Source organism: Apiospora aurea, assembly GCF_038362705.1.
Source record: "Apiospora aurea strain CBS 24483 chromosome Unknown utg000008l_segment0_segment0, whole genome shotgun sequence".
Taxonomy (NCBI): domain Eukaryota; kingdom Fungi; phylum Ascomycota; class Sordariomycetes; order Amphisphaeriales; family Apiosporaceae; genus Apiospora; species Apiospora aurea.
Genome location: NW_027117395.1, coordinates 1,442,445 through 1,468,593, shown reverse-complemented (window position 1 = coordinate 1,468,593; position 26,149 = coordinate 1,442,445). Strand labels below are relative to the sequence as shown.

The following is a 26,149-nucleotide window of genomic DNA, read 5'->3' as shown; positions in this document are numbered from 1 at the left end:
CTGCATGTCCGAGAGCCGGGTACCATCGGCCTCGAAAAGATGGTGTTTGTCCTGAGCCATGAATAAACCCCCTTCGCCGTTCTACTGTTTACATAATGACTCTCCACGATGTGATAGGAGTTGGTCGGTGGAATTGCCAGCCTGCCGCCTTCGGAAACGTTGAGCATTGTCAAGAGCGAAGCTTTAGCCTGTCAACCGCATGATGTCATCCAAGACCCCCAGGTCCCAGGCCAACTTCGGTAGTTTTAGAATTCACGCTACTGCGTGTCTTTAACGTTCATGGTTGGATCGCACGATGTCCCCAGTACCCTCGACCCATGTTGGGTGCCTAGCTCCGGTAGTTGATGCTTGTCTATTGGTGCGTCGTCCACAAGCACTCAAAGCTACGATGAACAACAGCACTCACTTGACGATATGCTAACCCGTACCCAGCCCTCATCAACTACCACCCTATATTACTGCAAGACAAACGCGTCTGTCGCCGTGGAAGCCAGCCAGCAAACGCTATCATGGTAGGCAAACAAAACGGCAACAACAGCTCGAAGCCAAGCCTGTAGCTAGGTCCAAGACCAGCATTAGGTTCCGATTTAGGTCCGGATACCAAAGCAAAAAGCTGCCGACATACCGGCCACCCTGCTTTTCTTTCATCCAGAAGCATCGTCGATCAGAGTGCTGCAATAGCTGCAAACATGGGCACTCGATTTCCATGTTGGGACGGGCCAACGACAGTATACCATTCCGTACGTTGAGTGATACATGTAGCTATATATCGTAGCTAAGCGCTCGGCTTGTCCTGATGGCTCCCATTTGTGTCTTGGTTCTTTGGAACCGTGCTAAACCATCATGAACATTGGCGCTTGAAGTTTCGCTCAGGAGCCGAGCCGTCTTCACCCTTCTCCATGGACTTCCCCAAGCAATAGGCTTCTGACTTACTGTAGGTGAGCCGCGTCGCCCCCCTTTCCGAGCTTGGGCCTAACCTCTGTGTCTCGAGTCGTCTCTGGGCCTTCCAGATCTTTCCCTTTCCACCTCCGGCTCTCACACACATCCTGTGCTGTTAGCTGGCCGTGCAGGACGACCTTTTTTATTCACGGACATTGGGAGACTTGACGACTTCCCTATTCCAAAGTAGGTAGTCATCATCATGTCTCGTCCGCCATATGGTATATCCTTACCGCTCCCCTTACTACTTGCCTCTTTCTTCGTCCTCATACCCATACGTGTCGTCCCCCTAGTGTTCGGCCAGCAGTTCTCGGCAACATGCTACGCCCCCGACGGCACCCCGGCCTCCGATGGCTCGTACATCCCCTGTAACTTCTCCGACGGCGCCTCCATGTGCTGCCCGACCAACAGCAGCAGCAGCAGCAGCAATGGGAACGGCGGCGACCCTCGCAGCGGAGGCGGCGGTAGTCGCGACAGCTGCACCGAGGGCGGCTTGTGCATCGGTCAGTATGACGGCAAGACGCGGCGAGGCTATTGTACCGACCAGTCGTGGAAGAGCAGTGCGTGTGTGAACATATGTACAGATCCATCCGTAAGTCATACTGAGCAGGCCCTCATTATATACTCTGAACGATAAGATGGGAAGAACAACACGTTTGCCACGGAGCGGGATCAAGAACGCGGCTGAATCTATCTTACCGCATGCTAACTTCGCTTACTATAGGCCGGCGGATCCTCCAGCGGCGCCGCCATCCTAAACTACTGTCCCAACGAGCAGAACACGTACTGCTGCGGTGACGGCAACACCACGTGCTGCGGCACGTCCTTCGCCCACACCCTGGCCGGTTCCGCCACTGTCACGCTGTCCACCGTCGTCTCGACGGCCTTCGTGACGTACACGCCCAGCGCGAGCGCCGAGAGCAGCCACCCACCCCCTCGGCGGCGGCGCGCGCGACGCCCTCTCCACGGGCGGCAAGGCCGGCGTGGGCATCGGCGCCGGGGTCGGCGGTCTGGCCATTGTTGCCGTGGCATCGGCGCTCGTGTACCGCGCGAGACGGAGGCGGCAGAAACAGAAGGAGAGCAGCAAGATGGATGAGGCCGAGGGCGAAGGCAGTCGGGGTAGTAGTAGTGCTACGGGCGAAGCAGCAGCAGCAGCGACAGCAGCAGCAGCCGGTGCGAACAGGAGATCATCTTCCGCCGATGGCGACCTGACATCGCCCGTCAAGACTTCGGAACTGGGTGGCCGGGCCCTCGAGAGGACGCCGGGCGAGCTAGACGGCGAAGGGGCCCGGTTTGAAGTCCCGGCCACGGCCATTACGACAGGAGGGAAGAGGGAACCGGGCGCCATCTTCGAGCTGGAGGGCGACCCTGTTGTCACGGCAGAATTGGGGGACGAGAGCGAAGTGAAATCACCACAGAAGAGTGAAGCGGGCTCTTCGTTACGGAGGAGTAATGCAAACTGAGCGACTCTACCATCGTCAATCTCCTGTTCGGGTGGGACAGGGGTGGAAGGGGAGGCGACTTTCTTCTCCGTCTAGCGTGTTAATGATTATATGTATATACACACATGGTGGGTTCATGAGAGACGAGAATATAGCTAACGAACTTGCAATGGTGCTTTGACCAATCTTGCTTAAACTGCTCATGGGTATCACGATCCCCTCGACGAAGATGAAGTGGCTTGAGGGATCTGTTTCTCGCCAAGGCTAGTAGGGAACGTTCAACACCATCACTCTTGAATACTTGGTGACTGCCACAATGCCGTCTCCCCAGTAACAATGTTTCTGGGAGCCAGTTCACTGATACAGTACTGAAGCAAACTATACTTGTACGCAATATCTACCCGGGGAACTTTTGGCATTTGGATATCATTGATACTTACGCTCGTAAAGCGGCTAAGGCCCATTACTCATTACTTCCGTCGGATAACACCCTCCACAACTCCGAAAGGAGCGGGTAAAGACAGGATTCTTCGTAAGACGTGACAGGGAGAAAAAGAAAGAAAGAAAAAAAATGTCCAAAACAGAAACAGAAGGAGACTGCAGACGGCAAAAGAAGATCCTCGACATGGCCCATACTGCATCACCAAAGACGCCAGGAAGGCCCCTGCGCAAGACGGCTTATCGCAGGTGGGTGTCGGCATCCCTTCGGACCAACTTCCCGAGCCCAACCCCAGGCAACCTTGTCACCGCTCCGTACTTCGGGAACTCTTCGATGCGAGACGCCGCGACGACATCTTGGCTCTCGACCTGGATCGAGAGGCTTGGAACGGAGTCCACAGGGATCGTAGAACCGTCAGCCTGTGTCGGAGAACGTGGTCAGCTCCGATAGCAACACCATTTGTGCAAGTCCTACGTCGAGGAACACGAAGAGAGACAGGCACGGCCCGGTGGGCAGGTCGTAGCACAGCATCATCTGCTCGCGCGTTCGTTTTCCGGTCCGCATGCAGCTCGCCACGTGGCGAAAAGTCACGGGCGGTCTGGTGGACGCGGTCGACTGCATGGACGTGCTGTGTGCCCTTTCTTTTCGGGTGCAAGAGAAAAAAGCTTAGGTCAGGTTGGGGGACGGAAACCGGATGAGATAAAACAAGCAAACAACGACGAGCAAACAAGGAGAAAAACTGCGACACACGCGCACGCACCTTGCGTATCTCCACGCGGAACAGCTGGCTCAGCGTCGATGCAACGAACTTGGCATCGCTGATCAGGGCATTGTTATTCTTAGTGGCAGAAGCAGCAGAAGCAGCAGGGGCAGCAGCAGTATCCGACGCTAGGACGCGGCCCAGTGCCCTCGTGAGTGGCACCTCAGCATGCGTGATACCCGACGTGGGCATGGACAACAGCGACATCTGGCCTGCTTTGTCGTCGCCCAGCATGACGAAGATGGTGCACGGCAGCTGCAGCTCAGCGCGCTCGACGGATATCTGCGCGAAGTACCCCTTGGTGGCATGAGCCTGCTGCTGCTGCTGCTGCTGTTGTTGTTGGCGACGACGAAGACTGCGGTTCGCACGACCACGACGACGCTGCTGCTGCTGCTGCGCCGAGGAGGATGTTCCGTTGGCGCCGTCGCCGTAGAGCTGGTTGACTTGTGTGATGACCGCCTTGCGCGTGCCTTCGCGCGAGAGCGACCAGTCGTCGATCTCTGGGTACGTGTAGCCAAAGGTCGCCATGGCGGCCACCGTCTTGCCCGTGTGGAAGCTCGTTGGGTCATCCCCCGATAGAATGGCTTCAGCGGGCTGTCGGCCGTCACGTTTCCTACCGGTGTCGCGTACAGTTCCCCCATCGCGCGCGACTGCGTTTGGTAGGTGTTGTTGTAGTTGATGGCCTGCCACATGGCAAAGAGGCGATCGACGTTGGCGTGGTGCAGGAAGCTGGTAGTTGTGCGCGCGCAATGCCAGTCAGTTCCGTCCTTTGCCCAGAAGGGTTCTCGGGAGATTGCCGCAGGGGGAGGACAGGGCGGAGGAGCAGGATATCTCACAAGATAGGGTCAAAGGCTGAGTAGTCCGACCACGCCATTATGGTGCTTATGGCCTCGTGAACTCCGTTGTGGAGGTTCTCGAAGGAAGGGCCCTGGTCTTCCGTGGAAGCCATGGTCTCGTAGGCTTTCGCCGCAGTAAATACACGGTACTTCTTCCGGTTAGCTGGGGGGGTCTAGATACTGAATACGCGGGACGAGGAAGAAGCAAAGCACGCGACATTGAAGCCTCACCACCTGGTCTTTGAGCCCGGCAATACCCGCAAGGTTGCCATTAACAATGTTGTACTGGTCTTTCCCATTCGAATCCGGTCGCCTCTTGGTCTCGTTCCAGCCATAGCAGTCTTCTCGACCGTCTTTTGGGAAGTAGTCTGGGTCGGTGCTCAGGGGGTACTGTTGCCACTTGTAACTATACAGAGGGTTTGGTATATCCACTGTTCCATGAGGACCATTTACCTTGAACGCTCATGTCAGTTAACAGTTTGTTTCCTGTCAGGAGTCTGTCCGAGCCCATATAATCCTGTGGGAGGGGTATGTTTACTGTGATAAGCTGCTCCATGACGGAGGCTGGTAACCTGTAGTCGGCAGCCCAATCCCAGAACGGCGCGCGAAAGCTCTCGGCTGCAGCCTTGTAGGCAGCGGAGGAACTGTCGTTGTACTGCGATGCCAATACTTGTATGTGATCTCCAAGTGTTTGCTGGTCGTCCCGTCTTAGCCAATTTTGGTGTTTTGCGTTATGAGAGACTTCACATAATTACCTCATAAAGGGCCATAAAGGGCCGGTGCCACGCGGTAAACGGTGTGTTCTACATCTTTCTGTCAGTATACCGTCGTCCTGGATTTGGAAAAATGTGTTGCCTTGAATCTTACTCCGTGGGGACAAAATCCATTAAAGGGGGCCGCAGTGATGTTCTCGACACCGTTCCAGGGGATAAAAGGCCGCCCGTGGATGCCTGGCCATTCTCAATGTAAGCCTCCTCGGACATGTTGGTCCGAGAGAGACAGAACATACCAGCTATTTGGAAGTAAGATAACGGATCGCTTTCGGATGCATTCTGCATCTCAGACAAGCCCAAGATATGCAGGTCCCTTGCTGTCTCGTCAGCACGTGCAGTATCGTGAATCGGTGCCCGCAGCGCCCGCAGCGCCCGCAGCGCTTGATACTTACCATGCTGGTCCCCCTGCAGTTTGTAGATCATTGATGTTCTTTCTAGCTGGCCGTTCTCCGGTGAGTAGGTTGACGCCAGTAGCAAGGCCAATCACTGGCACGGGCTGCCCCTGAGCTACAGCTGGAACGACGATGCTTGCCAGAGACATGGCGAGGTAGGAACAGTCAGCGATGAACATTCCTTCGTGGCCGGTAAGAGGCGGATGAGTTAAGCTTTATGCCGCCGGATCACTGTTCATTACACAGCTCCGAGGAGACTTTTCCCTGTCAGAGCACAGTCGTCTGGCGAGTCTGGCTGGTAGACAGTAGACCAAGACAGGTGACGATGTAAATACAAGAGATACCGGCGTCGTGAGAAGCGAGAGTCAATATATAGGGCCCTCGTGTTATGTTGCTTCCTTGGAGACTCATCTTTAGCTCGTAGCATGGGGTATAATGCCGAAAAACCGGCACGACTATAAGCACAGACGACAATAGCAACAATGGCATGAACAAGGGCCTCTCCGTGTACCATACAGCCAATCATGTTCGGTAACACCGTAGGTTAAGAACCTATCGGAGTGGTTGCTTCGACTGTGCATGGGTTTGGTGATCTGTCCGATCCCCGCAAAGAGCGGTGATGGTGTAATGGAACGAGCGGGCAAGCATTGGAATCGGAGCAATTGCTATAATTTCTGCACTTGTAGATTTGTCGCGGCGGCCTGCTTGGGCCATGATCAGATGGCGATTGATGTGAAGGGCACTGCTGTCCGAACCGCCAGGATAAACCCAGGGAGCGGAAATCCCAGTCGTGCCCTTGCTCTCTCCCGTCTATGTCATGTATCGTCGGGTTAGTGCTGACGCCTTCTGGTGCAACGTTTGCTCTGCACGGAACTATCCCCGAACCCAGGAACCCAACCACGGTAAAAGAGACCCAGAGAAAGCCAAGCCGTACTGATGTCAATATCCTGCTGGAAAGGAGCTGCTGTGAAACAAACGGAGAGAGCTTGACCTTACCGACAAGGTTGCTGCCTGGTCTGTTCTCTCCTGCGTTCCACAGCCGTCGACAAGCGAAGTTTGACATCGCACCGACATGGACAACCTCTCTCGTGTCGGGACACATGTCGTGTAAGTACATGGTCGCAGTGTGCTCCCTGTGAGATCACGGCACGGGCGCCATCCTTCTTCCTTTTCTGACCGCTTCCCGAGCTAGCCCCCGAATCAAGAAAACAGCTGTGCCGACATTAAACAAGCACGACATGGCGATGAGGCAGGGAGCGGATTTCTTGGCTGCAGTGCATGGGATCCTGTATAATTTAGTTGCTTAGGTGATGCTACCCAGCCTGCCGTGGTATCGTAAATTGTCGATCTGGATAGCCATAGGTCGATGAAGGGTAGCTTTGTCTTATGACTTCCTACCATCTGTCGTCATCGCCGATAATACCTCTCCAAGATGTACGATGAGAATGACCATGCCGAATGCGAATGGCCTTACGGGCGTAAAGTATTGTATGATCGGGCCATGTAATGCACTAGGTGCTGTGGTCTGGTTGACTGTCTGCAACCATCGGAGGGCTAATAAGTCCAAGTTGTCACGGGATACACGTGGTTCGCAGTTCCGCTCCGTTCCTTTGATAGCCACCAATTACGATATACCAATAGGAGTTAAGTACTTTGAACCGTGATTAGAGGTTACTCACTTGAGTCAAGGTCTCGGATGAAACGCTGATGTTTTATAAATTCCCCTTGCCGAACCGGCCGACAACCAAGAAGAGCAGTTCTGGATGTTATTTAGGTACACCCTTCTTCATCACAAGCAGGCAGTATGAAACCGATACCAATTTGCCTGGGCTGGCAATGGCCGGATTAGGTTGGGGTTTGGAGATAGATCAATAATCTCCCCCCAGCGTGTCTGCGTGCGTGTGAAGAACCGAATAAGTTGCCACTCAGGGTTACTGGCGTCAAAATCAAGCTATTGTCATATATATAGCAACTACCCTGCCGCGAAAAACGCCATGCAAAATTTGATCTTTCTAGACTTCCCAAAATTGGCCGGGGACGTATGAGATAAGCCTGTTTATCTGTCGGATTTCAAAACTGACATATACCTTGAGACGGAGGTGTTGTATCTGTCGAGGTTGCGCCGCGGGTTACGACTTCCTACCACGAAACATAGACGAACCGATGTCACGAGATTGATTTCTCCAGCAACACCAGATCCTTGAAGCCTTCCTTCCACTTCTCAGTCTGTTCGGCAGTTGGCTTAGGCAGCGGGCTACGCGCATAGCCACCATATCCCATCCACGACTCGAGTCCCGCTTTGACTCCAACTACGCCACCTTGGATAGCTGTCCAGTCGCCTTGCGAGACGATTTCCTGCATCTTCTGGGCCTCCTCATAGTCTCCTGTCTTGTACAAGTCAATAGCCTTGAGACAGGCTTTTGGTGCGATATTGGCCAAGCCTGCTAGGATTCCATGTCCGCCGGCCATCAACGACTGGATCGTGAAGTCCGCCGAGCCTGCGAGGACCAGAAATCCAGGCCTCTCGGGATCATGATTCTTGGTCATCTGTCGCGTGCCCGCTGCCACCCGGTTCAACTTGCCCGTGTTACCGCATGTGAACTTGGCCCCGACAATCTTGGGGTGTTGCGCTAGCTTCAGGATGATGTCGGATGAGAGATCTAGACCGCTCGCGCCGCCTGGGAAGTTATAGATGACCAATGGCATCGGCGATGCATCGGCCACTGTGGTGAAATACTCCAGGATTGTCTCAGACGATGGGGCAAAGAGCGGAGCATAGTACGACGGGGGCAAAACCAAGGCATAGTCACCCCCTGCTTCCCAAGCCTCGGCACAGTGCTGGATAGTTTCACGCGTGCTCTGTGCGCCACAGCCGACAATGATGGGCATGTGAGAGAAGCCGGCATCATTCAGGGCCTTTCTGGTTGCGGAGGTGACAAGTCGTCGCTCGCGGTGCGTCAGGTGTACTGCTTCGCCATTGGACCCTTGAGTTGCCAGTCCAGTAACACCAGCATGGGCCAGTCGCACGGCGTGACGTGAGATGGCGGCAGTATCCACGTTCTCGGTTGCCGGCTCGAAGAAGCACATGGTCGGCACGTAGACGCCGGGAAGCAGTGGCCGCTCCATGCGGTCGTTGTCGAGTTCACCCTCAAAGGAACTGCTCAGCGATGACTGGGACTCGGTAGGGATAAAGGTGTCCAGTTTGAGGGCCGAAGTATCACTCGGCCGTAACGTCAGCTTGTTGAAGCCGGACGTGTAGCTGCCAGAAGGCGACGGCATATCGTTATGAGGTGCCATAGCGACAAGTTTTGCTGGAGTTGTGGTTTCCCACACCGTATATTGACTGGCTCTTGGGACTGGGACGGGGAGACTGGGAACTACAAGAATTTGGTAAAGGGGTAACGAACGGGGGTTGAATATAGAAGAATGATGATCCGAGCAGGAGAGACGATGAGACCTTGTGGGTTTGTGAGTGGGAGAGGAGAGGGGATCAAAGCGTATATATATACCCAAACAGAAGCAAGTATATAGTAAGTGGTCTCGATTATGCAAAGACGGGCGAAGGGGGGGGTTAGATGGATGTATTGTGCATTGGGCTCCCCCCATCTTGCTTACATGTGTATACGCCACCGGGAATAGACCATGAACGGGATTCGCGCGTACACATAAGACACTATGACTGCTCTCCCTGGAGCCATTGTCATTGCAGCCCCTGCCAAATAGCTGAGAGAAGGGACATGTTCTCAGCAGCGAACATGGGTACTATGGGAATGCAGGGACTGTGTAACCCCCGGGTGCCATGCGGGTTGTGTAGAGTACCTTCCATGTACATGTGTGTACGTAGATCGGTAGACCTCTCACCATCCCGTACGAACCTGGACGTAATTCCGGAGAACATCGAGGGGAGAAGTGGTGGGAGGCCGTCGAAGAAATGATGGAGCCTTGAGTGGGGGTTAGCCTCAAAGTTGGGGTCAGATGTACCAGGGTTGGGGGAGAAGGTCGAACACGAAGTGAAGAATTGCTTACCACACCCTACCTGGCTTACGCACCAGCGGGACGGACGCGATGCGCCCTGGCAGACCATTTCAGACCAGGCCTATCAGCATAGGTAATGCGTAGCAGCCCAATTCGTGGGAGAACGTGGAAGCCACTTGCCTTATTAATGGCAATGGCCATCCGATCGGAATGCGTCTAGGGAAGGAGCGAGCCACTAGCCGCCTCCCCAGTTCAGCATGCTTGGAGTTGGCATGCACAGGTATTAGATTAATAGGAAAGGCCAAGTGTGCCTATCAAGCCCCAAGCGGGTACTCGTGTGTTCACCTTTTCGCAGACGGAGTATCTCTTGACTATTACCACTCCAGGTCCGGGTGACGTCGACAGTCCGAGTCGTGCTTCTGCCATCCCAGCCAGTCGGCCGTGCTCCGGGTTGGAGGAGCGCCGCGTGGTACGACCACGAAGGCCAAAAGTTTCCGGCGTGTCTAGAAATCACACATTTGTGTAAAATACTGCCTTTTCAAGGAAACATTACCAGCGATACGCGAACGTGATCAAAAAGAAGTGGTGAGTGCATCGAGCGATATTATCTTGGCCTCTTCTTCCTCTATCTACTATAAGCAGGCTCCCTACCAATACTTGACATTGTAGGCACATGTATGCATGTATTGAGCCAGACACTCGTGGTCTCCACGTTCTCCCCCCTTAGAGCAGATCATGAATTGATGTAATAAATCCCCTAACATAAGCATAAACAAAATTTATAAGCCCTGCGCTGAAAACGAAGATCAATGTCGCATTGGACCGGCATGCTCCAATGAAGGCTGCAGATTCAACCAACCAACATCCGATCTCCGCTTGCAGCTGCATGTTCCTTTTTGCTGACGGGAAGCGGCGCACTTCAGCTTCGACTGGTTGGATCATGATAGTCCCCGAGTGCCTCGGAAAAATCGACTATGCTCTTGCTTGCGTTGCTTGCGTTGTTCTGACGTGGTAAAATTCCGATATTCCGAGACGTTGTGTTCCCTGGTCGCTACCCAGACACCCCAACTTGCCAGACCACGGCAGTCTCCTCCGAGCAAGAAGCAAGGCAAACATTGAACCTGATAACCAACGTCCCTCATCTTCGGTCATAGAACCAGGGTCGAGTTGGATGCCACTGCCGATCATGTTGCATTCCATCGGGCGAGGCTGTGCCCTCTTGTGGGCTTCTCACCAGTAACCAGTCTGATGAGGGTGTGTGAAGAATGCGCCCAACATCAACAACCCCCTATCCCTCTATTGATCTTACCACGTATGCCCCCCTAATGCGCCCACTATCCACAACCGCCAGAAACTACAGCGCATAAGGGAGAAGGCTCCATTCATTCCCATCCAAAGCCATCCCACTTGACTTATTAGGCTTCCCGATCATCTTTCTGGAGATACCCCGCAGTCTTAGAAATATGGGGGTATCGCGGGGCAAGCGGGGTGGTGGTGTCGGGCTGTTAGCCTTGGTACGGAGTATACAACGACATATCGTGTCTAATAAGTGCTCTGTGATGTAGGCACCCAACGAGTGGATCGTTTGAGGTTGGGTTCTGCATAGACGAAGAATGGTTATAGACAGCCGTCTTTGGATTTTTTCCAACTCGGCGATTTGCAGCCACGTCATCTCGGAGACAACTCCAAACACCCAATCGTCGCTGTTCCCTCATGCCACGGACAACTTGGTCAGCAAGTAGGACATACCGAGGGACGTGGTATGTACACTGCGCTGCACTCCGGCTGCCCCAGCCCAAGCTTGCGTCAGCTGACGTATAGCCTCCCCTCCGACCCGTGGCCTATCAAGACCGGTATGTGTGTGGCATTTGATGGTATATCAAATCCAATATAGATGCACTCTGTGATCGCGTGACTGCAAAGCAATTTCGAGTGAGGTTTGTTGCGTACATGGTCCCACTCACACAGACGCGTCGCTGAACAATAGTAGCCTCAGCGGAGTGATGTCCGCCACGATGATCATGTATACGCTTCAGCAGCACCCATACTGGATACTGCCCCTGCCCAAGTAGGCAGGTTACTGCTTACCTACTTCCCCCGAAACGGCCTGACCCAGCCCGATCTATTGGGACTTTTAGTTGTCAATCCTAACCTGGGTGGCACAGACCCATTTCCGACGATTTGGCACCACCCACGCTGCTCGTGCGGGCATCCAATCTTCATGGACCTTCAAAGTGCAATGAAAAGTCAGAGTCTGCCAAACCAGCCCACTTGCATCTTCGCCTGCATTGATATTCATGTTGCCCAAGCACTCTCGAAAGCACATTTCCGTGGAAGGCCGTGCTCTTTCACGCCGCTTCGAGGCGGGGAGGCCGGTTTCTGTGATAAGCGTCTGTTGCCTCGACTGAGAGCTGCGTATTCCGCCCAAAGATATCCAAGCATCGACCCCCCCCCAGGCCGGTGTCGGTCGGGCCATTCCCGAACAGGCTATAAGACAAATGCATCCTGATGATGAGAGGTGGTGAAACTGGCGTCGATGGTCGATATTCTCGGCTGACCAACGCCCATGACCCCCACGCTGCCACCACTCCTCGTATCCAACATATGGGCAAGTGTGGATAGTGGACGGGATCTCCCCTGCTAAGCCCCTGCCTCTCCGGAAGAATATTGGGCGACTGGGCTTTTCTGCTTCTTCTTCTAGAACAGGGCGTCGGCTCTCCAAACCCGGCAACAAGCCACTCCAAGGGGTTTGCTGACCACGAGCGAACCTGCTGACCACAGCTGACCTGTCAACTAGCGAGAGCAGTAATTTCGGAATCGGTCTTACAAGACCTAAAGCCTTGCGAACAACATCTCAAATCAGACTTTCCTTTGCGGACAAGCCAGAGTCCGTTATGCCGTGTGCATACGGCGGTCACATACGCGGACCTCCTTTGTTTGCTGTTATACTTGGAGTACCATGGTCACATTGGTCTCCGACGGGCCAACGGCACCAAACATGTTGACTGCGCACAATCATCGAATCAAATACCAATTCATCAACCAAAAGATGCATATGAATATGACGCAGCTCTGCTGGGTCTTCGCTGACATGCATTTGCATTCCCGCTACGAGTTACCATTTCAAGCCATGTTCCAGCCCGACACGATGGCTCTTGAAGCGACGCCATGAACAGACAGACCAATAAACATAGTGCATGCTCGCTTTGTCTATATCTGTACACACCTCCCGGCGTCATCCTCCTTGAAACGGAGCACCGATACTCCTGGCGGGAATAGTTCGGTATCAACCTGCCCCCTCCCCTCCAGACCGCGGCAGTGGTTGAGGTATGGTGCCATTCGATTGTGCCGATGAAATCAGAACTCAACACAAGGTCGCTGGAATGAGTGACTTGCAGGATTGCCCATCTCGAGCGGACATCCATCACTCCCATTTGCCGCAGCTGGGTATCCCTCGCAGCCACGCCAGTCTCCTCCTGTCCAGAGGACCCATGAGTCGAGAAGAAGAAAAATACAGGAGCAGGTCTGGACCGGAGTTGGTAACATGATTGATGGGAAATCCCTTGACCCCCCTCCTTTCTGCGGATGATACATATTTAGAAGCCCATACCGTTCCCACACACCCCACACGAACCACCAACACACCATCTCTGCCTGTACCCCAAGCTGCCAAGCTTTCCCATCCTTTCGTGCAGTGCCGTCCAATGGGAGATTATAGGGATGTCCCACATTAGCCCAAAGTTAGGATATCCTGGTGCCCAGCGTCGCCACCCTTGTCGTGCAGCAGCAATTTGAGCAGCCGCCGCTCTTCAGGTGACCTTTGCCACGACAGCAGGAGCAGCCTCCGTATAGATGCAACGAAGCCCAATGGAGGAGGGGTGGGCCACGTTGTATTGTTCGTAATGGAATTCTTGTGAAAGTACGAGACTGTTGCCACGAAGCAAGCACCGGTCTGCCATATCTTGTGTGACTAAGCAGGGTGTTCCGTGTCTGCAGGAGGATCAATTCGGGCCCGAACATACTCTCACCCGAAGGGTACTAACATCGCGCATGCACTTGCCTACTCACTCCGGTATCGACAATACGGTATATGGGACCAAAGGCTTGTGTCTGTGCCTACACTACGTGGCGCCGTCGTGGCACCTGGCCTTCGGAGCCGTATTGGTGGTAGTTGTAAAGGCCATCTGCCTGGGAGAGTCACCGCCTCTTGGCAGTTTAACACACCGGCTGGGGGTTTTGTCATATATCATGATGAAAGTTGCCCGGTCTCCAACCTGCTTGCTGCTTTTCCAATTGTTTTGGTCACGCTGGTTGCGTCCTCGCCGCTCTCCCCCGCAGGAACTCCTTCGGTGAATCAATCAGCATCTTTCAGCTACCTACTGTGACTTTCATAGTCAACGCAAGACTGCCAGACCGGAGTGGAGAAATCGACTGTGGCAGCTCATCGAGATTGTCATGGGCTCGGCCAGTGTTTTCCGACCACCGAGAGAGAGAGAGGGTGGGAGTGTTCAGCACGTCACGCCGGACATCTCATAGGTCCCTTCATACAACTGATCTTATGAGGCTTTGAACATACGCACATACTGGTCGCTCCAAGCAGAGGAAAAGATCGGCCATGTTCTTATGGTATCGGAATTCAGAGCAAGCAAGGTTCAAGCTGGCAGGGAGCAATTGGCTGTTGTGGCCGCCGATCCCGTCCGGCCAACAACGATGACGGCGCCGTCTTCGCCCCTCCGTCGTCTTCGGCGGTCCTCCGTTAAAACCCGGCACGTCCACGACTAGAATGCCCAATCGTGTTTGACAAGGGTGCTCGAGTTTATCAGTCGGCATTACATCCTTTGGCATTTGCTTGTTGGCCGCGATGAAAGCATCTCCAACCGACGCCCAACACCCCATATCATCGCTGTTATATTATAGCTGATTTCTTACCGGCTTGTATGGGTTCAATCTTGCAATGCATAATCAATTTGGTGTTTGGTCGGTCACAAAGTTCCCAGTTCCAGTCACTTCTTTGGGTCGACCGACCAACATAAACATAACAGCAAGCAAGGAATACACTGACCGAGTACCGACTTTAGCGCCCTGTCAAAGTGGCCCCCTGCTAGACAAGCAGCAAGGGTGTGGGGAGTTTTTCAATATACTGTACCTAATAAAGTAGGTAGTGCATCAAACTGGCAGGAACCACCGAAAGGGGCCATCGCCTAACATATGTACTTAACATATTTCTACGGCGTCCAGTTTATCATCGCATTCTTCTTGCGTGTCCGTGCTGTTACGATTCTGTCCTTGTACACCTGCCATCCAACCAACATAAACATGCCTCTCGCCTTCGTCCCTATTAAGGCTGAACGGGACGGCTTTGTGTGGTGGCTCGGATCCGCATCTGGCCGGGGTCGGTAGGTCGGGAAGGGAAAAAAGGCTGGTCGGGTTGGAGGGGTCCCTGAAGATCTCGATCCCGCGAGCTAAAGGAGGGGCTGCTGATACCCGCCACCTACAGGGATAGTACCCGCCACCCTCAAAATCGCACTAGAGGCCCTTAGCGTCCAGTTCCCACCACCCTTAAAATGGGGTTAAATTACATAAGTATATATATTATTTGAATTAAATCTATATTTTTTAAATACACTATATAAAATAGGCGTGCACGTAAATCTATAGAAGCGTATATAGGAGTATAAGTAATTATTATAAAAATAACGCCTATACGAAAATATTTAATTAAAATAAATATTAAATGTAAAGCATTAGCGTATTACCACGAAATAATAATATCTATACGAAGTATATACTATATATAAATTTTAAGTATAAAGGAGCGTTCTTTTAAAGCTTCGATTATAGAGGTTTTAAGTATAGTATCGGACCACGTTATTAATATATAATAAGCGGCGATTTTAAAGTTTATTTAAAACTTAAGGATTATTTATACTTCGTTACTTCTTATATTACCGGTATCGCTCGATACGTTTATTATTACGCTGCTTAAACTACTTTTAATTATAGCCGATATATATATTAAGTTTAAATATAGTTTAGACTTTAAAGCTTTTATCGTAGATTTCGATAAAGCCGCTACATTACCGTCTACGTTAAATTAACGAGAGTAATAAGTAAAGGATATATATCTTAAGCTGCGATAATACTCGGTAAGTGTAGTATATATACGTTATATATACGATATATAAATTAATTATAATAGGATTTTATTAAGCTATTCGGTATAGTTATTTATAATAATTATAATTAATTTATTAAAATAAACGAGATTTAAGACTACCCTTTTATATTACCTTTTATATATACATCTCCTATTAATATATTATATATTATTCGGTATAAGTTAAGTATAAAGGATATATATATAAAGAAATAGTATTTCGATATAAAATATCGAACGCGGAAAATAAAAGATGTTTACTTAAACATTAACTTATACGTACGTTTATACATTATATAATAAAAGTATATACTTACTTTATTTTAAAATTAATAGTGTTACTCTTAATAAGGAAGCGGGAAAATAATAATACTTTAATTTATAAGGTATATACTTTGTTTTATTCTAGTATATATATTTTACTTACTATATTTAAGTCTTAAGAGTATTAAATAGTATTCTATTAAAGCTATACATATTTTAGTATTATCTACTATTAATACTCTACATTAAGTATATTTATAACTAGTATAAAGTTTAACCGACCTTAACTTAATTAACTTCTAGTTTTACATTAATAAGTTTTTTAGAAAATAAAGCTATAAAGTTTAAACGAGATCTTAGAAAATAGAATAATAGCGTAAATTTACCCTTACTTTATTTATATTAAAACTAAGTATATATATAGTTTTTACCATGTACTTTATTAAATAATAATTAAAGGAATTATCGTTTACTCTTTATTTAAGTGTGAAGATACTTACGCGGGAGATAAAAAAGATTATTTAGGTATTTTATAGGAATAATATATATATAACGTGGTTTACTATTACGCGACGCATATTACTTAGCGACGTACCTTAATTTAATTCTAATATAATTAAACTTTAACGCGTAATACCTTTATAACTATAATGCCTAATTAATCTTAAAAAAATCGGATAGTTTTAGTAATTTAAGCGATACGAAACGGACCGAATTAAATAAGCTAAAGAATAATAATAAAAGCTTATAATATACCCGAATTAATTTTACGTTATCGAATTTATAGTCGAATTTTAAAACGCGAAATCCGATTAAAACAATGTAAAATAAATTTAATTAAAAAAGAGGTATTTCGTAAATATATAATTAATTTAAATATTCGAGGGATGCTTTTCGATTTCGTTAGTATAAAAAATATAGCTAATTTTTTTACCGCGTTACGTGGCGGCGATTACGTCGGTAAATATTAAGTTAGGCGCTTTATTAACCGTAACCCGAACTTAAAAACTAAAATAAATCGTCGATATAATTATTAAAAGGCTTTGTACGAGGATTTTAAAGTTATTTTTATTTAGTTTATATTAATCGCGAATATAAAAGCGAAATACGGGATCGTTAACGAAAATATTTAAAATTTCGACGAGACCGGTTTTATAATAAATATAATCGGGTTAATATTCGTCGTAATATACGCCGAGCGGCGTAAAAAAGCGAAATCGGTTTAATTTAATAATCGGGAATAGGTAATAACGATTAAATGTATTAATTCGTAAAGTTAATATATTCCGCCGTTTTTAATCGTTTAAAGTTAATATTACCTCGCGAACTAGTCCCGCGAAACCGATTTACCGGGCGATTAAGTAATTAAGCCGATTTTTAATAGCTAAATTAATAACGAGATAAGTTTAAACTAAATTAAACACTTCGATAAATATACTAGATCGTAAACGAAGGGTCGCTACCGCCTTTTAATTTTCGACGGCTACGAGAACTATATTTCGGCCGAATTCGAAGTATATTATTAAGATAATAATATTATTATTATTAATATACCTTTTTATTTATTACACTTGCTTTAATTTTTTAATATAGTATTTTATTCGCCTTTAAAGCGTACTTATTCGAAAAAAATCGAGTTATTTATTAAGGTTTTTATAAATTATATTATTAAACTCGAGTTCTTTATTACTTTTAAAACCGCGTATTTTACTGTTTTTACGAAAGTTAATATTAAATTTAAATTTAACGTATTTAATTTAATACTTTATAATTTTAACGAGGTAATTAGTAAGTTAAATGTGCGTCTCCGGACGTTTATACTTAACTTATCCCGTTTAAGGACGGCTAATACTTATAACCTTTAAACGTCGTTTAACCTTTAATAAATAACTAAATACTTTATTTATATAAAAAAAAGGTGTTTAATTATTAAAAAAGCTCTCTGACGCCGATTTTAAATACGGTAAACTAAATAACGAAGGGTATAATTAAAATAGTTTATAAAATAACCTTTATACGCGATAAAATATATATATTAAAAGAGGCTAATTTAGCACTTTTTAAGCGCCGGAGAGCTAAAAAATCGCGAGTTTAGCTTAAAAAAGTCTTTATTATTAAAAAATTTTAATAATTATAGGATAAAAAAGTAAAAGGGAAGCGTTTAATACTTAATAAAAGTAAAAATAAAGGTTCGTTAAAACAAAGAGCGATTAGTAAAAAACGTTATAGTGTTTACGGCGAAATAGGTTATAATACGCGAATATATAAAAAAGATATAAAATTAAGCGAAAAATCGAATAGCGAGTAATTTTAATTGATTTTAAGCGTTATAATTAAATTAATTTATATAAAAAAGTAATATAGTGCGTTAGCCTGTGCGCTAGTTAATGTGGAGACCTTACACTAGCCTCATTACCTTATTATTAAAACCGATTTACCGTATCGGCCCTAGTTCGATTTTCTCTTTTCTTTTTTTTTATCGTAAATTCCATTTATTTTAAAACTTATTTATAGCCCCGCCTTATAAAGACTTAATTACGTAACTATTTACGACCGCCTCTTTTATTATTTAATAATACGATATTTTACTTAATTATTCGAATTAATTAATATTATTCTCGCCGCCCTACGATAAAGAGTAAATATTAACTAATTAACGTTAAACTTCTTAGTACCCGACGATTTATTTTAATATAAACGCGCTATAACGCGTAACGAGAATAACCGCGCTTTTTAAGCGGAAGCTAAGCGATATATACGTTTTAATTAAAGCGCCTTCGTAAAGCTTATTAACGGACTTAAAAAATTCGATAAAAAGTTAACTCGCTTTTTCCGCCGATCTTTAAACCGATATAGTTTATTAATTAACTTAAAAGTCGAATAAATATAGACCGTTTAAAATAACCCCGATAATATAAGAGACGAATAGGGTTTTTATATTTTCGCCGATTTCGAACGATTATAAAAGAAAGCTTAATCCTTATAATATAATACTATAATTAATAACTTAAACGGCGATAACCTTTAAGCTCGGTTAAACGTTTTATTTAATCGATATACCCGCGATAATAATAAAGCTATTTTCCCTTTCGCTTTATAAATTAAAATCGAAAAAGCTAAGTGGCTTTTTAAAAGCGGACTTATCGTTTTTAACGAGTTTAAAAAAATATATAATAACCCGAACGAGCTATTTTAAAAAGTACGCTTTATATTTTTATTAAGTTATACCCGTATAGTATAAATATTTAATTTTTACGTTAAAGCTCGCCGGGTAAACTTTTAGTTAGAATTAATCGTTACTTAAGCTAAATACTTAGCTTCGCTCCCTTTTTCGATTACTATAATATTTATAAAAGCGAGAACTTAATAAAAAAACAGCTTAAAATTAATAGATTAAACGGTAAACTTAACTCGTTAAAGATTACCTTAAAAAAATTAACTAAGGCCTATAACGAGGCCGTTATTACCCGGGAATAAGTAAAGGTAATTATAAACGACTTAACTATCGACTTTATAAAAACTAATATCGAATCGACGGACCGATTAAAATAATTATATAACGCTTAAGCCGCCGTTACCCGATTAGTTATAAATAAACGTAATAATATTTCTTTTACGACTATTAATAATAAAGGTACTCGTTATAAAAAAAGTCGTAAAATTAAAATCGATAACTTTTATAGTAATAAAAATAAGGATAAAGTTTTTTTCGAGGTCTAGTTTTATTAAATTAAAAATATACGAACTGAGAATACCGATTATTTTTTTTAATAATTAAATATTTAACGTTATTCGTAATTACGTAAAAAGCGATGTTACTCGTGAGCTCTTACTTTTTCTCCGGGATTACTACCTTAATCGTATTATTATTATCGACGAGCTTTTCGATTATTTTTAAGAGCGATATTTCGACTATACCTTTCGCGAAAAGGTAAAAAAGGAATATGATTAGTTAGAGATAACTTTTTTAGCCGGCTATTAAAAATTCTTTTCTAATTTCGTTAAATTGGCCGAAAAAAAGAACTCCTCCGTGTTTTTTAAAAAGAAAGCTTTTACGATAAACTTATGCCCCGCGTTATAATTATTACCGTTATAATATATTTCGACGAAACTATCGATTTTAACGTTTACGTTAAATATTATAAATAAATAGTTTAGAGTTTTATAAACGCGGACGAAAAAAAGAAGCGATCCGATAAACCCTCCTTTTTGTAAACGGGTAAAAATAATTCCCGTAGTAAGAACGATAAGGCTAGTACCTTTAAAACCCCTGCTTTTATTAAACTTACCCCGTAGGCAGGCATTTTTTTAATTAAAACTTACCCTTTTTTTATTACCGTTGAGGAGATTTAAAAACTAGTAAAGAAAAGACGATGCTTTAATTATTATTAAACTAGCTATTAGAAAACTAATTACCCCTTAGAGTAGTATAATACCGGAGGACGTAAACTTGCCGATATTAACGAGATTTATTAAAAGTATAAAGGAGTGTCGTTTAACCTCTTTTTTAATAACCGTAAACTTAATTAGGCCCTCGCCGAGCCGGAGGAATTAAAAGATTAATCCTAAGGAATAAGGATTCTTTTTTAGGATAAGTGTTAGCTACCGTTAAAGATAAATTAATAACGATACTATTCGATTTTTTATAGAAATTAATTAGAGGACTTTTTTTTTAATTTTTAGATATATTATAAGTAGTAATGGATTATCGTTATTTATTACCGTAGCGCTTATTAATACGGGAATATCCGGTTATTTATTTATAAGCGTAAACTTCGCGGGTAAAATAATTAAATAATTAGGTATAACGCGAGTAACCGTTTTTCGACCCTACGAGATTAAAGGTTTTAATAGTAAACCTTTTTAACTTTTTAACGTAATAATATTCGCTAACCTACGAATTTATTACCGAAGTACCGGGCTAGTCCTTTTCGTGGTAATTAATATAGAATATAACTTTATTATTAGACGAAAGTAGTTTAAAGAATACGACGTCGTTATTTGCCCGAGAATTCGCTATTTAAATTACCTTAATAATTAAAACTTTATTAAAAATATAAATATACCGGTGAACGAGGCAGGTATACTATTATAATATTCGAGTTATTAGAAAAATGCGGATATTAAGAATAAGGCTTTAGAAGCTTAAATTAAAAAAAATAAACGGGAATAAAACGGCCGACTTTTTTAATTAAAAGCCCGCTTTACGTAAAGGGAAGGTACGCGGTTACTTAATATTTTTAATATAAAAGGTGCACGAATTTAAATAGTAACGATAGGTAAAGGGTAATGAAAAAATAAAGTTAACGCTTATCCTTTTATATTTCTAAGGGGCTTAAGTTTTTATATATATAAGGCGGCGGAGTAAAACCGAAACCGGTACGTAAGCGCCTCGTTCTTTCTATTTTTATCACAACTATTCCCCTTTTTAAATAGGCGTCCCAATTACGTAAACAGCTTTACTTACGCGGTCCGCTTATCTCGACAGGAGCTTGACTAGTAAAAAGTTCCGTAGTAAATTATAAAGTAATAAAGTAAAAATAAAAGGTAAGTAAGAAATAAATAAAGGACGTAAACGCCGAAGCGCCCATATTTAAAGTGCCCTTCGAAATATAAATAAACTTATAAAATTACCGAACCCACGCTTAATATCCTCTTTATAACGCCGATTATAACTTTTTTTTATAATTATTAACACCACGGTTTCTTTTCCGTATCTTAATACTTTCGCACCCGTTACCTTATCGTAACCCCTTTAATACCCTTTTACCTATTATAACTGCCGCTCGCCACTAAATTAATTTACTAAGCAATTATAACAGCGTTTTTATTACTACCGCGGCTAACTAGGCCTATTATTTATACGTTTCGTTTTAAGCGGTTAACTATAAACCTTTTAAAAGTAAATTATTAAAGTTTAACTACGTTTTTAATAACCCGCGTTCTTTATTATATAATTAAGTATACTCGAAACTCGGCTATATTAATAATAATAAAACTTATAAAACCGTAAATACGCGTAGTTTTTTCGGTATCGATAGTATTTCGTTAACGCTTTATAGTAAATTCTTAGCGCTTTTATAGGCGATTTTAATATCGTCGGCATTATTTTTTCGGGCCTAGCCGAATATTTTTAAAAAATAAATAACGCCGATAAATACGTTTTTTTTAACCCTTCGCTACAAAGCGGGCAATATTCTCTGCCGTTTCGTCGTTACCTTTACTCGTATAGTCGAAGCTTATAAAACCGAATTTAATATTAACGGCTCGAAAAAAACCGTTAAGGTAAATAAAAACTCTCGGCTATCTTTTTTTATAATTATCGCGGGTGCTTAACGAATTTATTTTAAATAAAAAAGCCTAGTTAATTACCGTTAAAAATACCTCGCCCGCGAAAATATTTTACGTAAACGTTTTTAGCCCAGTACTCTTAACGCCGTAAATTTAAAGATCTTTTTCTTATATTACATAGTTTCGTTAACGTTTTTTTAAATTATTAACAAGCTTATAATTATCGAAGCCTTCGTTTAACCTCGTTTATTACTTTATAATCGTAACTTCGCTATTTAATATATAGCCCTCGGCTTTACTTAAAAACGTATCGCCGCCCTTTTCGCCCGTATTAATAATAACGCCGTCGATAAATAAGCTGACTATTTCGAAAATCGTTTAAAACCCGTAAGTTTAGTTTTTTAAACGAAAGTTTCGTTCTTATTTCGACCGCATTTTTTTTACTAAATATATAATTTAATCGGCGTAATACGGAACCTCGTGGCTTATTAAAAAAGCGTAAATATAATTACCGTTTAAACGAATAAATTCGATTCTCACCGGGGCCCGGCTTTGGCCGTATTTTTATAATCATTAATTAATAATTTATTAAAATTTTTAAATCGTTTCGGCCTTTTATTATAACTTTTTTTAAGCTTGCCTCTCTTTTTCGTAATTAATTAATCGATATATACCCTTTTTTCGTATTACGTAACCTTCGCCGGCGCGTTTTTTAAGTTTTCGGCCGGCTTTTACTAATTATATTTAAATAGCCAGCCTTTTTACTTCACCAGGTAATATACCTAGTTTTTTTATTTTATTTTATCTCGCACTTCCTTTACTTTCCACTCTTCGTCGGCCTTTAGTTTTAATATCGGAAACGTTTTATTAACCCTCGCCGTTTATAGTTTTAATAATTAAATAAAAAAAACGTCGTAAAACCGGGCGTACTTTTCGGGCAGGGCTAATTAGTAAGCAAGGGTTCCGATACGCTTTAAAACCCTAAAAAGTCCGACGAACTTAAGGGCTAGTTTCCGGTTTTAAACCTTTAAGTTTTTAATAAACAGGCCTACTATCTAGCCCACGTTTAAAATTAACGGCTTATAATAAAAATTATAATACTTCGCTTATCCTTCGATCGCCTTTCGCCATCTCTCTTTTATTCCCGCCCGTAGCTCTTATAATTTTAATAGCCGGTCTTTTACCGTAGGGGCCCCTTTCGAAAAAAAGTCGTCCTCGACGAATATTCGGAAATCCGGCTAGTAACTATAAATTACTTCGAAAAAAGAAAGGTTTATTAATAAATTAACGGCTAAATTAATTACGAAAAAAACAGTATATAATAAATTCGGCTATAACTCTAATTATTTCGTTGCGTAATAACGTAAGTAAGTTTCGATAACCTAGTTTATACGCTTTGTTTATTCGTTAGTTTATAAATAAAACGCTATCGAATACCTTAATTTTACCCTACTCTCGTAATTTAACTTAAACTAAAAAGCGCTAATAAAAATAGCTTCTCGGTTTAAAAACAGCCTTTTTAAGCTTTTAAACCAGCACTTTATCTTTTTATAAAAAAGTTAAGCTAGCTTTACGGCGTTAATAAAAATTATTATTAAAAAAAAAGAAAAATAGTTTAATATATTAGTCTATTATTATAAAAATAACGTTAACGGCTTCTTTATAATAAAAAGACTCTGGCAGGCCGGTAATAAAGTTTATATTATATTTTTCCCCAAAGCGATTTAATTACGATAATAACGCGAGCTCACCGTAAAGTCGATAATATTTCGCTTTTAAGCCGAAATATACCGAACAGCCTTTTATATATTCCGTTATATCGCTTCGTAACTCGGGCTAATAAAACTTCCTCTTTAAAAATGATATTATTCGGTTACGTTTAAAATAATTATTAAATAAATCGTTATAATAAACTTATAATAACTACGCTCGTAACGCTACTTATTTTAATACGTAAACTTTTTTTTAAAATATACTAAGCTTTTTTTATAACCGATTAATCGCGGTTTAAATTAATCTCGGCCGCGGATTACGCTCTACTTTTTTAGTAAACTTCGTTCCGTTTTTAAACTCATATAATAAAAATTTTTAAATTTATACTAATTTAATTTATTAAAAAGTTTTCTTTTTAAGCGGACCCTTTTACTTTTCGCCGGAATATCGTTTATAATAAAACTATACGTTCCCCCGTATTTCGCGTTCCGTATATCGCTTAAACTAATACCCGTAGTTTACCTTTTAAAAATGTAATATTTATTATTAATTTCCGCCTTAACGTCGACAATAATATTAAATTATTTTTTATATTAGCGATATAATTAAGCCGTTTCGACGAGCTATTAGCCGGGTTACTCTTTCCCGGCCGGTATATAATCGTAAAATTAAAAAGAGTTAAATATATACACTATTATATTTAGCGACTATTTAATTTTTCGCTCCTTATAAAGCTTTATAAGTTTTTATAGTTTAATAATACTTTAATAACGTACTTTATTTTTTTTAAATAATATCTTTAGTATTTAAAATATAAGACGATCGTTAATATTTCTTAATTTAAAGTTTTATAGTTTAATTTTAACCCTGAAAACTTTTTAAAAAAAAAAAAAATCGGGTACCAAAATCCTCCGTTACTTTTCTAAGAAAAGGTTCCGGCTATTACGAACCGGGAGGCGTTTATTTCGAGCCTTACTAACTTTTCGGGGTTAAAATAGACTAATAACGGAGTTAATTAAAAAGACTATTTTAAATATTTAAAAGCTTACTCCGCGACGCTATTTAACGGGAATAAACTCTCGTTCCTTTTAAAGTCACGCTTTTTTAAAAGCTTTATTAAAAAGGTAGCGATTCTTAAATACCCCTTTATAAATCGCCGGTAAAAATTATAAAAACCTAAAAAAAACCTATAAATTATAAACGGAGTTTAATATAAACTATTTTCGAATAATATTTACCCGTAACGGGTCTATCGATACTTTTTCTATAAAAATCCGATACCTTAAAAATTCGAACGAGCTTTAAAAAAAATTAACACTTAACGCGCTTAACGTATAAATTCGTTTATATTAACCTTTTAACGACTTATTATACGTACTTCTCGTAAATTTTTTTATCGGTAAAATAAATTAAAATATTATCTAAATATACTACATAACACGTATTAATTAATCCCCCGAAACACTACGAAATATAATATTAAAACGTAACTAGGGCGTTAATAAAGCTTATAATTATTATTAAAAATTCGTAATAGCCGTATCGGGTATAAAACGCGGTTTTTTACTTATCTTTTAATTTAATACGAATACGGTAATACGTATCTTTTAAGTCGATTTTAGAAAAGATTTTTAATTACGAAACTCTATTTAATATTTCCGAAATAAGAAGTAAAATATAACGATTTTTAATCGTAACCTTATTAAGGCCCCTATAGTTCACGCATAACCGTAGCATTCCGTCTTTTTTAAAAACGAAAAGGATAAGGGCCCCGGCTAGGCTTTAAATCTCGCGGATTTTTCTTCTTTTTTTATTTTGTTTAGTTATTCGCGTAAAGTTTTTAATTCGAAGTATAATAACGGGTAAATAAACTTATAAAAAGGTTTTATACCCGGTTTAAAATTAATAACATAACTTACTAATTAGTTGAACGGGAAAATATTATACTTTTCCGTATTAAAAAAAGTAATAAATCCGTTAAAATATTACGGAAAAAGCGCGTCGAAAGGACGATTAGCGACCTTTAACGTTTTTTTTTTTTTTATATATCTTCTTTTAAAAATATTATAGTATAGCACTAAACTCGGCTTTTATAAGCGCGATAAAATACTCGAAGTGTAAAAAGTTAAACCCGCGCTATATCGATAAAAAACTATTAACGGTTTAAT

The 26,149-nt window shown here is 43.0% G+C and overlaps 3 protein-coding genes across 3 annotated transcripts; 1 reads left to right on the top strand and 2 right to left on the bottom strand.

Annotated features, from left to right (window-relative positions):
- Window positions 1-1,141: 1,141 nt before the first annotated feature.
- PG986_011933 (uncharacterized protein) lies at window positions 1,142-2,402 on the top strand (the record flags this gene model as incomplete). The annotated part of the gene is made up of 3 exons (XM_066848155.1): window positions 1,142-1,531; window positions 1,664-1,784; window positions 1,846-2,402. 3 exons carry the CDS (start codon window positions 1,142-1,144, stop codon window positions 2,400-2,402), a joined length of 1,068 nt encoding a protein of 355 aa, XP_066694851.1.
- A 722-nt stretch (window positions 2,403-3,124) lies between these two features.
- PG986_011932 (Tyrosinase) lies at window positions 3,125-5,594 on the bottom strand (the record flags this gene model as incomplete). Its single annotated transcript, XM_066848154.1, has 6 exons — window positions 3,125-4,309; window positions 4,612-4,869; window positions 4,955-5,110; window positions 5,172-5,219; window positions 5,284-5,366; window positions 5,426-5,594. Coding segments are annotated over 6 exons (1,899 nt in total), but the record flags the coding sequence as incomplete, so codon positions are not given.
- A 2,153-nt stretch (window positions 5,595-7,747) lies between these two features.
- On the bottom strand, window positions 7,748-8,878 carry PG986_011931 (uncharacterized protein; the record flags this gene model as incomplete). The annotated part of the gene is made up of 1 exon (XM_066848153.1): window positions 7,748-8,878. The coding sequence occupies one exon, from the start codon at window positions 8,876-8,878 to the stop codon at window positions 7,748-7,750; it is 1,131 nt and encodes a 376-aa protein (XP_066694849.1).
- Between the last annotated feature and the right edge of the window lie 17,271 nt (window positions 8,879-26,149).